Below are 18,983 nucleotides of genomic sequence, written 5' to 3'. Positions count from 1 at the left end.
CTGTGTATTTCAAGATGATACTGTTGACAAGTAAATATATTAACAGAAGGATCCACTTTAATTAATATTAGAAAACAAATTATATGGATTCAGATAAGTTCTTAGTATTAGAGTTTAATAGAATATTTTTACTTGTCCACCATTTTATTTTCTTGCTGTGAATTTACTGATTATCTTCATAAATGTAAGTGAGGAATCTGAGGCTGAAAGAGGCTGAATGAATTTGGCCTGGGTCAAAAAGTTAATGCATTGTGAGAACAGGGTCATGACCATGTTTAGACTTCTGGCTCAATATCCTCCATCCTGGGGCTGGGGCTATGGCTCAGTGGTAGAGCACTTGCCTAGCATGTATGGGGCACTGGGATCAATTCTCAGCACCACATATAAATGAATGAAATAAAGGTCCATCAACAGCTAAAAAATTATTTTAAAAAAATCTCCCCCATCCTGTGCTTCCAGCCAGCTCACTCTCTTGGTAGCTCCTCTTTACCATACAGCATACAGACAGGTGTTAGAGGTATTGAGCACCGACGGTATGCTCTGGACTGTCTAAGGAGATCTGCCTACATTTTTTTTTTTTTTTTTTTTTGTACAGGAGATTGAACCCAGAGGCACTCAACCACTGAGCCACCTCCCCAGCTGCAGGGACATGTGACTAAATCAATCAGGGTCACTCCAAGAATTTTGGCTGACTAAATAAAGACACAGACACAGAAAGTACCTTTTTGGGTTTAGTGACTGCTCCTCAGCCACAGATCCCACAAGGCGGGCAAAGCAAGCAAGAAAAAGAGAAGCAAGCCTTGAACCCAGGTTTTATTGGGGAGGCAAGGGGTAGGGTTACAACAAACAAGTGGGTGTAATCCATCCCCACCAGGTGACGCCCACTCCTGGAGCTGCACCTCTCTTATCTGAGCAGAGGTAAGGTCCAATTGCATTGCCTCAGTTCAGTACCTCTTTACTCAGGACTTAAAGGTGTGTACATAGCTCCTGCCCAGAGTGGCTCCCGACATCCAGCCCTTTTTTTTGTATTTTATTTAGAGACAGGATCTTGCTGAGTTGCTTAGGGCCTTACTAAGTTGCTGAGGCTGGCTTTGAACTCGCGCTCCTCCTGCCTCAGCCTCCTGAGCTTTGCTGGGCTTATAGGCATTCGCCTCTATGCCTGGCTGAGATCTGCCTACACTTTAAGACTCGGAAATAAATCCACTCAGAGAAGTAAATTCCAATGTTCCTGCTGTTCCCACACCTGTGTGATCAGGTGACCAGTCAAGTACTTCCTTCTTCCTCCTGCAGTCAGGGGAGAAGCTAAGAGATTAGAGGACAGCTGGAGGGGTGGCCTTTGTCTTCCATCAGTGTAGGAAAGAATTAATAATCTTGGATTAATGAGGCCAGTATTGGTGGTAAGAAATAAGGTAGTTGCAAGAACAAAAGGAAAATAAATCTCTGGCTTAGGTGAAAACAAGGAATCTAGATAGAAATTAATCATAGTAGCAAGATATGTCAGGTTTTAGATAATCCAGGAAAAATCCCTGCCGCTGCACATACTGGGTCCTGCTATACCTCTGGACACCTCTCCTCTTTCTCACCCATAGGACCAGAATTCCTATTCACTTCCCTCCCAAGGGACTCAGCAGACCCGAATCTTGAATGCCATCACATTTTTTTCCTTCTACAAAGCAACTGTCATGGACAAAGAAGACAGAGACATTCACCAGAGACTGCAATATGGGCAAGTCATGGGAAGAGGTCAAGGGACCAGGAGACTTGTCTATTTCTATAAAGAGGAAGGAGGTTACAGTAAATCCACAAAACAAGGAATATCAATAAAAAAAGGAATAAAAGATGGGTTAAAGAGAAGCATAAGTGGGGAGAAAGGAGAACATGAATGAGACACCACCTAAAGATCAAGAGAGGATGCCATTCCCACTCAGAGACACCACAGTCAAGGCAGAGGACACAATGACTTCTTCCCCAGTTTTCTGCCTGAATCTATGCAGGAGCAGAACAACATCCCTAGTAAACCTCCTGTAAGCCCCTCCTGCAGTCCAGCAGATATTCAGTTTGAGAAAAGGCAGAGGAGGAGGTGTCCAACCAGAAGAGGGATGGTTTCCTGCCCCACAATGCCTGCTGTGGTCTCCAGGGCAGCTTGGGTGACACAGATCCAGCTGGGGAAACAACCAGATGGACCCCTGTGGACCCACCATTTTTCCAATTGCTACTGATTTTGAACATTTTTTCATATATTTATTGGCCATTCATATTTCTTTTTCTGTGCAGTGTCTGTTTAGTTCCTTTGCCCATTTATTGATTGAATTATTATTATTATTTTTCATGTTAAGTTTTTGAATTTTTTATAAATCCTGAAGATTAATGCTCCATCAGAAAAACTCTTGAGCTCATAAATGAATTCAGCAAAGTAGCGGGATATAAAATCAAACACCCATAAATCAGTTGTGTTCCTATACATCAGTGATCAATCAACTAAAAAAGAAATTAGGAAAACGATCCCACATTCACAATAGCCTCAAAGAAAATAAAATAGTTGGGACTCAAGCTAACAAAAGAGGTGAAAGACCTCTACAAGGAAAAGTACAGAACACTAAAGAAAGAAATTGAAAGAGACCTTAGAAGATGGAAAGATCTCCCATGTTCATGGATAGGTAGAATTGATATTGTCAAAATGGCCATACTACTAAAAGCACTATACAGATTCAATGTAATGCCTATTAAGGTTCTGATGACCTTCTTCATAGAGATAGAAAAAGCAGTCATACAATTCACTTAGAAAAATAGGAGGCCCAGAATAGCCAAAGCAATCCTCAGCAAGAAAAGTCAAGCAGGGAGGCATCACGATACCAGACCTTAAAGTATACTACAAAGCCATAGTAACAAAAATGCATGGTATTGACACCAAAACAGACATGAAGACCAATGGTACAGAGTAGAAGACACAGAGACAAACCCACATAAATACAGTTATCTCATACTAGACAAAGGCTCCATAAACACATTGGAGAAAAGATAGCCTCTTCAACAAATGGTGCTGAGAAAACTGGAAATCCATATGTAATAAAATGAAAATTAGACCCCTATCTCTCACCCTGCTCAAAACTCAACTTAAAATAGATCAAGGACCTACTCATTAGACTGGAGACCCTGTACCTACTAGAAAAAAATGTAGCCTAAATCTCCATCATGTTGACTTAGGAACCGAATTCCTCAACAAGACTCCTAAAGCACAAGAAGTAAAGTTAAGAATCAATAAATGGGATTTTATTCAAATTAAAAAGCTTCTTTACAGCAAAGGAAATAATCAAGAACATGAACAGAGAGTTAGATTTTTTTAAAGGAACTTATTCTCTAAATGCTTTTACAATATGATTCTCAAAACAGGCTTAGGGAGACAAGGGTAGGGGATGTTTACTGGTTATCTTTCTGACATCCATTATCTACCTGCCTCTTCCTAAGAGACTTGGTATTTCCCAGCCAGGTAGTTTGAGTGAAGTTGGTTTTACCACCTCAAGTCCTGGTGGCTCTGGCTTAAGTCATTCAACATGATCCACGCCTCCTAGTCATGGCAACTGTTTAAGGATGGATACCTTACCAAAGGCTGTCAATCAAAGTCAGTGAGATTCAACTAGGGAATAATGATTAAGCTATTAGAGAAGTGATGCCTCCCTGTCATGTGACTGGCATGCAGGTAGTCCCAGGAACTTCTAGAAGCTACTTTTGGGACCCAAAGAGGAGGGCCTATCTGAGAAGAGACCTGTCAAGCATCCAGAGGACAGAGGTAAGAGATGGAGGGGAAAAACTTGGTCTTAGTCATTGGGTTGGAACCTTGGATATAACCTCATTTTGAAACCCCCTATACGTGATAAAAACAAATTGCTTTTCTAGGACAGTTTGAGTCAGATTATTCTGTTACTTGCAACCAAAACAACTTTTGAAATATTTACCATATAAATGATAACATACAGGTCTAAAACCCATTTCCTGATCATTTGGACTTGCAGTTTCATTTTCATAATGAAATCAGACACAGAACCATGAAATAGTGGCAATACCCACAAGGGGTTTGCAGAAAGGAAATGGGTTCTTTCCTCCATTTGCTAGCTTTTCCTCCTTCCTCTCCTTCTCTCCTTTTTGCCTCTTTCTCTCCAATTTCTAAAGCAAACACTTGGGTAAATCCCATTTTTCTGAAGCCAAGTGCACTGAAGACTGTGTTAGCTTTGCAGGAAGGTGCTGAGACTCTCACATTGTCAAATGTATGATGGCCTACAGTGTTAGTAATCTAGATTTTTCTTCCTTTTATATGTTGTACACACCACAACCTCTTCAATATCCAATTATCTATTGAAGAACACAGTCTTAATTCCCCACCTGCTAGGTGGACTTTGTCCATACCAAGTACAGCTGCCACAAAATTATCACTGGTCCATGTATTCTCTTCCTTAGGATTTGGGGGCCCATTGTGAATGTTCTTTGTATCCCTTAGCATGGAGCAAATATTTACAAACATCTATTCATGATGACGAAATGATTCTAATTGTTTTGTCCCTGACCAAATCTAACTTTACACAGACCTGGTCTATATTTCACACTAGTTATCCCTATATCCACATCACCCCTCCCCTACCTGTGATGGGGAGCTGGGCTGCTGTGCTGGACCTTGCCCCAGGGATTTGACAGTTAAATATCCCTAAGTCTGCATAACCTACTGTGCTGGGTCCTGGAGGCAGAGCTAATCCCACAAAGTTTGTTTTGACTTTGCTTCCCGAATTCTCAGCTACAGGCCCCCAAATACAACTTGTTAGCAATGCTCATGGTGTCACCAATTCTTTCAAGTTCTTTCTCCTGCCTCTTTCCCCAGTAATGGGGACATAGATGACTGTGCTTGACCACCTTCCCCACTTGGGGGAAGGCAAGCCATCTCCTAAATTTGGTATTGTGCTCTCGGCTTCCCTCCCTTGTTGACTAGATTATTTTGGGGATTGAGGGCTGGAGATGGTTCCAGAATCAAAGTTTAGGAAGCCTGTAAATGGTAAGCACCTGGTCAGACTGGCAGCAACCATAGTTACTGGCAATGTGTGGTCAGGGGCCTCATGTGGGCTTCAGTAAGAAGGATAGTCCCTAAGACCTGTTTTAGAAGGCCCTGCTAATCAACACACACACATAAATTTATTAAAGGACACCTGAGTACCTCTGTCACTCTGGTACTCAGTCTTGGCTAGTACCCTCCACAGCAATTCTTACCATGAATACCATTTAGGTCCTAAGAAAACACTTCTCTTCTTTACACAATGTCCTAAAAACAAAAAGTTACAGTTTCTGAATGCCATGAAGGACTATGACATCATTAATATTTGAGATGAAAACAATGTTATGTAAACACATTAACATTTTTATGTAAAAACATAAAAAGGGTCAATTTATGAAATCCCTCTTCTCAGCATAAACAAAATGAGTTCTGTAATGCAAAGTATTATTTCTCAACCAGGAGAAGCATTCATTTTCTTGCTTCTTTTGGTGTTCCAATTTGTGGTTCCAGATGTACTCAAGAATTAGCATGGTTTTGCAACAGTTGCATAGGACAGTGGGCTTGAGGAACTGGTGTGGGCCACTCTGGTCCCAGCCACTCTGGCAGCTGAGGCAGGAGGATTGCTTGAGTCCAAAGCCATCCTAGGCAACATAGTGAGACTCTGTCTCAAAAACAAAACAACAAAACAAAAAACAAACAACAAACAACAACAACAAAACAGTGAAGGAATGGTAGCAATACATATTGCTCTTGCATTTGTATAGATGAATGTTAGAAATACTCTAAGTGAAAACAATGTGTATAATGAATTTAAGTTATGTTGCAACATTTCTGTGATCATTTATCTTACTGATCTCATTATACCATAGGAATGATATTTAAAATGTATGGACTATTTCTAAACCTGAGTATTGCCTTAATTTTTTAAAGCAATTCCTTTGTAAATGCTTAAACAAAGTTTCTGCTTAATGCAAAGTTTCTCCAAATTGAACTTAGTGAACTACACTCTAAGAACTACAATGATTCAGGAAAGGTGGTCTGATTTGGAATTAAGAATGAAATTTTTATAAAGTAACAGTATATTTAGTGATCTTGCTAAAGGAGAGAAACATAAACTTATAGAAAAACATGAATAAACATAAGAATGGTATATGAATTGTCCCTATATTAGGATCCAGACATTACCAAACTATCGCACAGTGAGACCAATACAACGATGATTAAATTGTCACCAACATTTTGCTGATTTTTGGTCACATAAAAACCTCAGCTTTTCTGTTCCACTGGTATGGAAAGTATAATAATCAGGGTGAGAACAGAACACACCTTAACAACTTAATCCGTAACTTTTAAATATTTAGCTGTGGTGGTATAGGGACCTCTGTTTCTCCACTGCTCTAATGCTGGTGGGTGTCTCAGTGGGTGGTACCCTGATCTGAGAGCTCTGCCCTCAGTCTCCCGCGCTGGGCTCCCAGGTGTCCAGAGGCCCCGCCCCCACCGCCCACTTTCTCGGTATTGGCTGCTTTGATCCCAGCGGCCCCGGGGTGAAGTTGGGGGTCGCAGGTACTGGCTACCCCAGGTTTTAGGCACTCAGCCAAAGCCAAGGCCACCTGGTCTCCAACCGCGCCCTACTCGCTGCGGCCCAGAGTTCCCGTCCCTTCTCCAATCCGCTGGTCCTTCCCGAGCCCCAGGGTCTCCCCGGTGTTTCACTGGAGGGTCGAAGGTCCCAGCCTCCCAGCCTTGAGTGGGTGGGAGCAGCCTGGGCGTGCTGGTTCTGGGCGTGGGCGCGGGGTGGAGACCCGGGCCGGCGCGCGGGGGCTGCAGGAAGCGGAGGCGACAGCCTCTCGGGGACCGGCTCCTCGGGGTTTGAGACACCCGGAAACGGATTCGGCTCCGGTACCCGTGCGGGCCGCCCGTTTCGGAGGGAGCGAGAAGAGCGGGCGGGTGGCTGCTGAGTAATACCCCGCGGCGGCGGGCGGCGGCGGCGAAGCGCCCACGTTCCCCGCGCGCCGCAGCCCGGCCGCGGCTCCTCCCTCGCTCCGCGTCCCTCCCCTCCTGTCCCCTCCCCCGCCGCCCGCTCGGCTCTGCTCCGGGCAGGTAGAGCCGGGCTCCGGGCGCGCGTGGGCCCGCAGCAGCTGCCTCCGGACCTCGCCTCGGCCCAGCGCCGGGCCTCGCGCGCCCATGGCTGGCTCGGAGCAGCAGCGGCCGCGGCGGCGGGACGACAGAGACTCGGACGCCGCGGCGGCGCCCCTGCAGGACGCGGAGCTGGCCCTGGCCGGCATCAACATGCTGCTCAACAACGGCTTTAGGGAGTCGGACCAGCTTTTCAAACAATACAGGTGACCGCAGAGCCCCTGCTCCCTTGTACCGGCCGCACGACCTCGTGGCGGGCTTATGCGCTGGGACCTGCGGCTGGTCCCCAGACTCCCCCCCTCTTCTTCCCCTCTGCCGCTAATTCCCGGTCCCCGCGTCGCCTCCCGGGGCCTGATCTGCAGTTGGCGCTTCTGCGCCTTTGCCACATCCTCCCTTTTCACCCCACCCCCGCTCTGTTGTCCTCCCCGGGACCTGCCGCGCGTCTCCCCGCTCTCCTGCAGGCTCCCTTCACTTTCTCCCCGCCTTGCCCTCCGAGGTGTGTCCAGTGTTTGCTCCTGTCTCAGCGGTTGTCGTGTCCCGAGTGGGCTGGGTTTAGGACCCGATGCTTTTGAGGCAGCTGCCAGCCGGGAGCTGCGGGGTGACTCTGGCTCGCGTGCTGGCGGGGCAGCCTTTGTGACACCAAGTACAGCAGCTGCATAGTGCCTGTTTGTTGCGCCTGGCATCGCTTTGCATCCCCGTGCATTCCAGACACTTTCATTGTTTGAGGACGCATGCATAGTTGTCATGCCGTGCAGGAATTTAACAATTTTAACCCAACTCTGCCCGCTCCTTTCTCTGCCGCTCTTGTAAAAACTAAGTCCCTGAAATGAGTTTCTAATGCCTTTCAAGCGAGCGTGTTAATGAAGAAGTCCTCTAATGTAAAGGAAGGAAGAAGAAAATGGAGGGATTTTTAAAAACGCATAAGAATAGAAGGGGAAACACGTGAATTCAGTTAATTTTTAAAAAAATGTAAATGAAAGAACTGAAGCCTGGTAGCTTTCAGTGGGTGTGGGAGAAGCCTTCCTTTTACTGGGGACCAAAAGCCTACGTTTTCTTGTTTAGGAAGCAAGTTTGTGATTTGTCTTGTTAGTATTGACAAGCCATAAGCGTGTTGATTAGCAACTTTCCGGAACATGTTTTAGGGCCATATGCTTCTCACTTTTTTAGATCTCATGGTTTGTTGAAATGAGAGGACCATAATGTGTTGTGATGGAGAGCCACAGTGTGTAAGAAAATGAGGCGAGGGGGAACACCTAAAGTTTCAGACCTCCAAGCTTGGGAAGCTGCCACATTCTTAATGCCAAAATATATACCTTAGAACTTTTTGCTAAAGGTATTTTACTTTTAAGTCAGCTGATCACCCCCCACCCTCACTTTTGGTCTGAAAATGAACACACTTAAGCTTTTCTCAGAACATTTTATTTGTGAAACATACAAGTCTGGTGTCAAGCCATAGTTTCATCAAAGGCTGTTGACAGAGGATTTAAAAGATTTACTTGTCCCACAATATCTCTTTTTTTTTAGCCCTCTGAAAATGTATTTCATGGGGAAAAAAAGTCTGAATGTTTCATATGACTTTTCTGACTACCAGTTTGTGTTGTATGGGAGAGGAATGGAGAAGGTCTAGAGAGTCACATTTATTCTCTGTAGTTGCTGGTCTAGATACTTGTGTATTTCAATTCTTGCTTTGAAATCTGCAATAGTTATTTCTGTGGTCTTTTTTCCTTCTGTACATTTACATACTTAAACCTCATGGTGCAGTTGCTGTTATGTTGAAAGCATGAAAATTTTGTCTCATCTGGTTTTATGCACTGTCAATAGAGGGCAGAACACACACTTTCAGGCCAACAACAGAGAGACACACCTTGAATGGTATTTCTCTGTGGGTGAGGGAGGGGGGGTTTCCAGGGAAGATGTCCCCTGTGTAACCAGGGGACCCTGTGTTGTATGCTTATATTTCCAAATGGGAATTGAAGATAAAGAAGAAGAAAAAATAATACCTGTTCTCTGCCAAGCACATGTGCTACCCACATATCCTTATCTGTTCTCACTGTTCTTAGAACAACAAAAGAGGTATATCTTATGACAATTTTATAACAAGGGACCTGAGACTCGGTGTTAGCATGGGCTTAATCATTGTGGTTCTAAATCAGGGACTTTTTGATGTTTACCATTCTGCCTGATTATTATATTTTGTTGTCTGCCCCATGACCTTATTTTCCAGCAATGTTCAAAAGCTTTTCTTGGAGTCAGAGGAGGGAAGGGACAGATGACTGTGACAGCATTCTCCTGTCAGCTTTCCCTTGCTTCATCTGATGTTTATGATGTGAAAAGTCATAGCATTCTTTCCACCTCCAAAATACGCTTCTCGTTCATTCGTGCTTTGGGAAGCACAGTTGCATAAAGATCTGCTCAGGAACTGGCATCCAGAAACCAGGGCTCAAATCCTAGTTTTGCCGCTTTTGTGTCTGCTGACTTTAGTGGCTCAAAATATACTTCCTTGCCTATACAATGAGAGTAGCAGTCATAGTACTGACTTCACAGTTGTTGAATCTGGCACAGTCTAAGCACTCAGCAGTTGCTCATTAGCTCTGTACTTGTTGCCTCCCCACTAGTCTTGGGTTCTATACATGACTGTAGTTTGAGTACAAGACAAAATGCCTTGTGTGTGAGTGCCTTTTATATTTAAAGCTCACTTCACACATTATGTCTGGAAGATATAAGACCCTGTTATGCACTGGATAACTTCCTGTCTTAATGGTGAATGACCTCCTGGAAGCTTAGCATTGATGTCTTGTAAGTGTTCAAGAAACACCTCTAGCTCAGTTCATCTGTGGAAGAGGGATAGATAACCAAATGACCAGCTCCATCTTCTTTTCATGATTGCCATTTCACAGGGATCCTCCTTCAGGCTCACTCCCCTTACTTGTAAACCGCCTGAAGTCTTATTGTTATAGTTTAACAAAGAAGTATTTTGTGTCTAGTGTAACAGTTACATTTTTATTACATCAAGAAGGTCATTTTCTCTTGCCATGTTACTGGGATAAAAAATTTTATAGAATAGTGACCTAAGGAGAAGTGGTCACTTTGTAGAAACAGCTTATCATGAAGGCCATTCCGAATTTGTGGAAAGTCTGAATTGTATAATTCAGATATCATTTATATAGGAATTAGAAGTATATGTACCGCAGAGACCTTCTTTTGAGATATTCAATAAGGCTCTAGTTGAAATTCTCTTATTACTACAGGAATAATGTAGTGAGTGACAGGCTGCCCTGTTGTTGGCCCTGAGCCTCTGTTGTGCACTTAAGGATGTCTTCCCAGAGATCAGGACAGACTTGTGCTGTGCTTTTGTGAACATGGTTTGAGTCCCCCAAAGGTCCATACTGTTGTAAAAGACTTGGTCCCCAGGATGACACTATTGGAAGGTGATAGAACCTGTAGAATGTGGGGCCTAAAGAGCGGTTCTTAGGTCATTGGGCACATGAGGTATTTCTCATGTGACATCTTGGTAGTTCTTGTGAAAAGGTTCTTGTCAAAAGAGCATGCCTAGCCAGCCTGTGCATTTTCTGTGTAATTCTGAGATGTGATTCTTCCTATACAAGCTCCCACCATGATGTCTTGCCATCTGCTGACCTTACAAGAGGCCAAACCAATGGGGCCTAGCTTATCTTGGACTTTGAATCTCCAGAACACTAGGCTAAATAAATTTCCTTTTCTTTATAAGTAGCCTGTGTCAGGCATTTCACTACAGTCATGAAAAGCTGACTGATAGAAGTTGCTTCAGGGCTTCTCTACTTTGAGCCCATGAACATATGTAAGTTTATGATACTGATAGCCTGAAATCAAACTCCTGATCTTGGTATTAGGGCTCAGTGCTATAATCCAGCACTCCTTACATAACACACACACACACACACACACACACACACACTCAGGCTCTGAACTGATTTTGGCTTGTGTGTCATGTACTCAGGCACATGATAAGACAGACCATAGGTGAAATGCACAAGAGGATGCCAGACTTTTAGGTGTTGCGCCGTATGTTAAGATTGACAGTAGGTAAGATTGACAGTAGGGAGGCTGGGAGACATAGCCACAGGCTGTTATAGGACCAGAGAGAAGCAACTTCTAGCCCAGTCAGAAGGAACTTTTGCAGAGGAAATGATGCTTGAGCTTCATGATGGGATAGAAGCAAGTCAAGTGAAAGAGGAAGAATTGGGAGGGATGGAAGAGAATGTGAGGGATGGTGAGGCTTAACCCAAGTCTAGGAGAGGAAACAGTGGAAAACCCACATGGAGATGTGAAAGTGCCTGTGGACTTATAATAGTAACTGCAGGCCGATGGGTACTGTTGTGTGTTGAGTGCTTTTTGTGTGTTAGTTTCTTCTTACCACTGCTTGTGTCGGTGCTGCTTCTTAGAGTTACTTGGCTGTTTGGTGTCTAGTCAACTCACTTTCCCCATGCCCACTGTCCACCGAGTGGAGGTCTCATCCATAATTAACTCTTGGCTCCTTGGGGCTTCTGAGTCCTACTCTCACCATCTTTTTTCTCTTTACAGCTTGAAATATTCCTTTGCATGTAAGAGAGGTACAGCACATTGAGCCATGAGAGATGTTTGGGGACCCCGGTCCCAGTGAGCTTTGCAGTTTTTGTTTCAGGCCTTGAGTCTGCCTCCTTCCCCTTGCAGCCACATGCCATCTCCTGCTTTTATTTTTGGCATCCTTTCTGACCTTAAAGGGCTTCTTCTCTGCAGTTCTTGCTCTGGTAATACTATTACTGATTTCTAGCTGTGGGTATTATTAAAAAGTCATATCGAATTGTTGTCAACTAAAGTAAGCATATTAGAGTATGTGCTTAGCACATGTGAAACCCCGAGGTCAATCTTCAGTGCTGGAAAAAAGAAAAAAAAGAAGCATATAATGGTTATTATGAAATGTTCACTGGTGATAAATATGTATGAATAAATAAGGATTTGATATAGAACAGTATTATGAATTGTGGTTTATCTTTTCTAGTTTACTTTATATAATGGTTAAAATGTTATTAAAAATTAAAAGCAAGAAAAATTCATGGGAAATATCATGTGTGTAAGTGTATAAATCCTAAATTGCTTAGCAGTTTATGGCATACAGGGCAAAGCCGTACAATGTGTGGCCTTATTTTGTGAGCTTGTTGACTGTGGAGCCAGTATCACTCTAAAGGTATAACCCTGGGTGTGGGTAGACTGTGGCCCATGTTCCAAATTGGGCCAACTGCCTATTTTTGTCAATAAAGTTTTACTGGGACACAGCTATATACTCATTTGGTTATGTATTGTCTATGCCTGATTGTTTATCACAACTGTGGAAATAAATAGTTATGACTCTGTGGCTTGCAAAGGCTGAAGTATTGATCCTCTGGCCTTATGCAAGTTGTTGAGCCCAGTACAAACCATGATACTTCCTGGATAAACTCAAAAGTGTGAGTAAGAGACACTGGGCCATGGACCTCCCTAGCCTCTTCTTTGCCCAAAGCCATGTCAGGTACTTGGGAGGACAGGAAGCACTTGTGGGCTGCCAGTGTCTTCTGAACACTTTGGCTGCTCACACACAGCTTGTCTCTGCTGCTGGAGTCCGTGGGAGAGTCTCTAGATGCAAAAATGCAAGAAAAGGAGAAGTTATGAAAAGCAGAAATGGTTTGAGGGAGCTGGTGGGAAAGACAAGAAACTCATCTGTTGACTTTTTCCATCCTCCTCAACTCAGAGGTACATTTGGAAAAAAGCTCATTCCTCCCACCCCCAGCTATTGCACAGTCTGAAAATGTCCCAGTTAAATGTTCATTGTTCATTTAGCTTAACCAGAGAGTCTTCTTTAAAAAAATTAAGAAATGTAGCTGTCTGTAGAATAACAGGAGGGTTTGGAGGAAATTATCGGGGGGGGGGGGGAAGAGTATTTATACTGTGGCGTGTGTGTGTGTGTGTGTGTGTGTGCGCCACTTGTACAAACGCACAGTTAAAGATGTGAACCCTTGAAGAATCTCTAGGTTCTGAGTCACTTCTGCTGTGTTTAACAGCTGGTTCAGTGAGATCACCTTCTTACCCTAAGCTAGTTGAAAGAAACTATTGAGTGAAATGAAGTTTTGATGAGAATAAGAAAACAAACAAAGAAACAAACAAGGAGAGCAGTCATATTGGATCATGGAGCCCTTTCTGTCCTAGTTACACAAAACCACTTGTGGATGTGCAAACACATCATGATATTTCAGGAGTCTTTACCTTTCACACATGCTGTTTTAGCTTTTAAAATATCATTTTCTCACCCAGTCTCCTTTGCCAGGGTAACCCTCCTACTTACCCAGCAACAGCAGTGAGATTTTGAAAAGGCTAATGCTAAGAAGAACTCAAGGAGAAGAGTGTATAAAAGAAGCACAGGAAGTCTAGGTGGAGTAGCCCAGATGAATTATTCAAAACTCTGCCCAGCACTGGCCTCTGCCCTCTAACAGGGGTTGTAACAAGGCAGGGAGGAACTGATCTCTGTCCTGTGCACTAGTTCCCCTGTATCCATGGTTTTGCTTTGTATGGTTCCAGTTAACCCATAGTCAAGCATGGTCTGCAAATATTAAATGGAAAATTCTAGAAATAATTAATAAATTTTAAATTACTTATTACAATGTGTTGTCATCATTGTCCTATTTTTATTATCAGTTATTGTTAGTCTCTTACTGTGCCTAACATATAAATTAAAGTTTATCAGAAGTAAAGTTTTTGTACTGGGAAAAAAATATAGTATCTATGGAGTTCACGGCCATGTACAGTTCAAGCATCCACTGAGGTCTTGGAATATATCCGCCACAGAGCAGAGGAGACTCCTGTGCCTCTTTCAGCATTTAACTCTTGTTCCCAGCACACTTAATCAGTGACTGTGCTGCACATTCTGTAACACGAGTCCAATTTGAGACTGAATAGGCTTTTGTGTATTAATCTTTGGGGAAAACGCATTCCAACTGCCATACAAGTGACTGTGAATACATATCTTTGTGTAAAGTTATTCATAAAATTGCTGTGTAAGAAGAGCAAGTCGTGGCTTCTTGACACCAATTTAGAGACTGAGATGGGCTTTTCTTCTTATGTAAAGATGGTTGGCAGTTAGCCATCTGAGCCTTTTCCCTTGCTAAGTTGCTTTCTACTTCTCGTCCCTTCCTGTATAAGAACTCTGGAATGTAAAAAATACCTGCTGCCTGGAGGGAATCAGTTATTTCAGAGAAGGCTGTAGAGAGTCAGGAAGTACATCTCTGTTGGAACTGGTATTCATGATAGGAGGGAATGGCTGCCACATTCAGGATACAGGTGAGAATCCATCTTCCCTTCCAGGAGATGTTGCTTATTTAATGTCTTTTTTTTTTTTTTTTTTTTTACATTTATCTACCTCTACAGTGGGTCCTGTCTCAATTTGTAATATCTGTATAATCACACTGGTTGAGGTGACTTGTTCCCTCATATGCATCAAAATAAACATCATACTACTAAATGGTGCTTACTAGGTGCCTGGCCAGCCCCCTCCCCCCACGCCTCCTGGTATGTTTTTACTCCCCAAGGAAATCTCCCCCAGCTGGGTGGGTGGGTGGGGGTCTTGATATCTCTCTTGAGTGGAGAGCAGGGTGTGTGTGTGTGTGTGTGTGTGGAGGAGGTGAGTGACATGAAGCAGCCTGTCTAAGGTCAGCAGGAAGTAGGAGCTTTGGGGTGGAAACGAGGCCTCCCAGCTCCAGTGTCTCTGTGTGACCATTGCATGTGACTTCCTTTCTGTAACTTTCACATGTATGCCATTGAAGCCATTTTGGGTGCCTTCTCCCAGAAATACGCCAACCATGCTGTGACACCCAAAGAGTCTTCTTCAAGCTACCAAGGGGCTCTGTCTTCAGGAGAGGGTCATCTCAAAGTTTAGACCCTGTGGCTTCCAGTCTTCTGTATGATAAACTCAGCATCCCAGCCTGCCAAGAGATAGCCGGTAGATGGCCCTGTCTGCTTCCTGGCCTCCCTTCTGCTGTTCCCTTTGCCGCTTCTACTCTAATTGTGCAAAAATAGTTTGCAACATCCATCCAGTTGAGTCTTGTCCTTCAAGATGTAGCTCAGATTTCCATGGAAAGACTGTGGGATTCCCCTGTGCTTCCCCAGCATCCCGTCCTTACCGTTAGCCAGGACTTGTGTTACACTGATGCCGTTTCCAGTCCCCTGTTGAGAAGAGGGCTGGGAAAACAGATAATGCCTAGACTTTCTCTGCAGTGTTCCTGGCCTTCCTGAGCTTACTGGAATTTTCTGGGGTCCAGGATGCATTCAGAGCAGAGCAGCTCTCTTATTTGCCAGTCAGGAAGTGCAGCCCAATAGGATCTCTGAAGGTCTTGTATTCCTCATATGCTCATGGGCATGTCTCCTTACCCAATTTGGGGTGCACCAGAGAGGCCCTAAAATTGATGCTCTTTTCTTATAAAGCAGTAGAACTCCCACCTGGCCCCATCAATCTGTTCCCCTGTTGTGTCCCAAGCTGCCCCATGCTGAGTAGGGGGCAATGGAGCACAAAGGTGCTGCTGAGCACACCTGAGCCTGGACAGGTGCCATCATGGGGAAGGCTGAATCCCTAATGAGGCTCAGTCTCCATGAAACTGATCTGCTTTTTGAAGTGGCCATGGGTGTCAGCTGTGCCTGGCCCAACTAGATGTAACTCGGGGGATCATAGCGCTCCAAGTGATCTGTCTGTCCTCTGCTCAGTGTTATGCCTGGTGACAAGGAGGGCAGTCTAACTGGTGGGCTTTCATTTTTTAACTTAGCTATCTCCAAGGCTTTGAGGCTACCCCTGCGTGGTGCTGTAACAAGCTCTGGAGTTACTATCCAAAATATAATTCCCAGACTCCAGAAGCTTTGGTAACTGGGAATTAATACTTTCCTGAGCAGGGATTCTTGACCCTATCAGGTCTAATGCCCTTTTTTGATGACAAACACTTGGTAATTCCCTCTTTATGATCTGAAAATAAATTAGTGGATGAAATAACCTACCCACATGTTCAATGTCTTAAAATCAATAGAATGTCTGAATAGTATTAAAAAAGGGAAGTACAAAAGAAATTCATAGGGTTGGGGTCATAGCTCAGAGGCAAAGCGCTTGCCGAGCATGTGTAAGACACTGGGTTTGATCCTCAGCTCCACGTAAAAATAAACAAATAAAATAAAGGCATTCTGTCCATCTACAACTACAAAAAATTTCTTAAAAAGAAATTCATAATATAAAATTACGTATCTTTCCAAAGGTAAGTATTCAGTATACCTTTATCAGAAGATAAAATGAAGTAGTTAAGTGCTTGCTCCTGTGTATAAGGAATAAATTTGGATTTAAGAGAAATAAAAAGATGAGAAACCTTGCAGAAAGGTAGAAATATGAGAGAGCAGTACACTTTAACACAAAGGAAGTAACAACACATTTATCTGTATATAAGAGAAATAGGGTAATCATAATTGAAGGATTATAACTGACCAAGGCAAGATACTGACTATTTAAGTGATGGACGTGAGAAACATGATATTTTTACGGTAAGCCAAGCCACCTTTGTTAGGGTGGTATCACAATCATTAAAGTTCCTATGTTAAGACAAAGAATGCCTCTGACAAAGTATCACAGAAAATATTTCACATCTTGAAATTCCTCCACAAACCTAGAACTTTAGAGGCCATTGCTTTTAATAGGTGTTCGAGATTAGAGGATAAATTGAAAAAAAAAAATTTACAGGGCAGGGGTTAACCCCTAAAGACAGTCCCAGAATCTTGTTGAAATATAAGAACCAAAACTCAAAATAAATAACTTCATATGTAATTTCCGTAACATTAATTTCAGTATGCTACAAATTCTTAAGTATATTGGGAGGCAAAAATGATATAAATTGAATAATGACATTCGGTGGTATCTAATATTTTATTTGACTCTTAGTATGTTAAAAGGAACTTTCAGTACCCCTATTAAATACTGGCATGTGCAGACCAGTTGAGCTCTGGGGTGTTGGCTACTCAAAAGCCAGAAGCAGTGTTGCAGTTGGGGACATGGTTCTCCAAAATCATGAACAAATCTTGATGAAGTATGCATTGAAACAGTCAAGGAATATGGTTGCCCCTCCGTATCCACAAGTTTTGCAATTGAAAGATTCAATTGATGAAGGATTGAAAATTTTTGGGAAAAAAAACTTCTAGAAAGTTCCAAAACATAAAATTTAAATGTGCTGTGTGTTGAGTGCTATTCTGAATCCACACAAATGAAGTATGTGTAAGCATTATGTTAGGTATTATAAGTAATCCAGAGATGATTTAAATTATAGGGAAGATGTGCATATGGCTATATAGGCAGATATCACACCATTTTACCTAAGGGTCTTGAGCATCAGAACCATAGGGATCCTGGAACCAATCTTCCTTGGATACTGAGATACGAGAGTATTTTGCATTTTTGTGTAAATGGAAAGAGGTCCTAGAAATAATTGTAAACAGGTTTTTAGCCCCACAAATTTCCAAGAGATGTTCAAAAGTCATACAGCATGTGGGACATCATACTAGATGATCTCACACATCGCAGGATGGTTTGTATCTTTGGTGTATTCTACTACATTGTATCACCCTCAAATGGCCCTAAAGATTTCTAAAATGCCACCTTTGAGGGGCACTGAGCTTGGGGCTACAAGGTTAGGACAAGATTAGTTCTCTGCAGCTGAATTCCCAGGCTGCCTGGAACAGCATGAGGTGGGGTCTTCCTGCTGAAGGGGAGAGGCTGCCCAAGATGACTCAGCTGTGGCTGAAGAAGCATGTTGGAGGATCCCTCCTTCATTGTGTCTGTGGTCACTGGTGCCAGGGCTGTGTAGGTTTCCCTAGAGGATACAGAGCCCCAGTGTTGGGCCCTTTGGGTCACTGCCCTGACACACAAGCTTTTGCCTGTCACACACATATTACTTCTAAGGTCTAAAATAGCTCCAGGAAGGGATGTCAGCACTGGTCCTTCTGTCCCTTGCCATGTGGATGGAGAGCCACTGAGGTCCCTTCCCTTCTTCAGACTTAATACAGAACTAGGTTATGGGGCCTCTGTCTCCAGCCTCAAGGAGACTTTATTTCAGAGACCTGGATTCTCTGCCCTGGCTCTGCCAGCACAGTCTTCCCTAACTTTGGACTTCAGGCTACAGACTGGTCCGTATCCTTCCCAGGAGGGCTTGCTCACTTCTTCCACTTGGTAGCAACAAAGATTACACAAATTAAAAATGGTATTTTAAAGATTAAAATAAAAGGGCCAAATCCCCCAGGAACCTGGGCACAGTTGCCCTAACGTTACCTAGCCAAAGGGACCAGGAAAGTGATTCTTCCAAAATACAAGGAAATAGGGCAGACTGCTTCATGACAATCTTCTATTCTGCTTATACTTTGAAGCAACTAGTAAGGGGTTAAAAGAAAAAAACCACACGATTTCATCTCTGAAAGGGCACCTTGGCATATAGAGCTTGCCCTGGTCCCACCCTCAGGCATGACATCAAGTTCATGTTCGCTCAACCTGTTCTCACAAGCTGGATTGCATATAATATTCTTTGTTGGGTGGGACTTTTCTAGGTAAATCTGAGCATGAGCTTCTCACTCTGAGTGCCTGTGGTTGAGTGTTACTTGCTGCTGGTCCACGTCGGCCTTCTTATTGTACAGACAGTGTCCTTTGGTTTGCGGTTGCACTGTCTTGCCTCATCTCTGCAGCAGCTGACCTTTGCATTCTACTTCATGTAAATTATTCATCCATAAAATAACCATCAAAGCAAAGCAGATTTGTACA

General features: G+C 43.3%; 1 protein-coding gene across 1 annotated transcript in view; it reads left to right on the top strand.

Moving 5' to 3' along the window:
- The first annotated feature begins 7,201 nt into the window (after nt 1-7,201).
- Ttc39c (tetratricopeptide repeat domain 39C) overlaps nt 7,202-18,983 on the top strand; it is a 97,405-nt gene continuing 85,623 nt past the window's right edge. The window contains exon 1 of the mRNA XM_027935547.3: nt 7,202-7,374. Within this exon, the coding sequence (XP_027791348.2) occupies nt 7,217-7,374 (158 nt within the window). The 5' untranslated portion in view covers nt 7,202-7,216. The remainder of the gene's footprint in view (nt 7,375-18,983) is intronic.

Source organism: Marmota flaviventris, chromosome 16 (assembly GCF_047511675.1).
Source record: "Marmota flaviventris isolate mMarFla1 chromosome 16, mMarFla1.hap1, whole genome shotgun sequence".
NCBI classification, from domain to species: Eukaryota; Metazoa; Chordata; class Mammalia; order Rodentia; family Sciuridae; genus Marmota; species Marmota flaviventris.
This window is presented reverse-complemented; position numbering and strand designations above follow the sequence as displayed.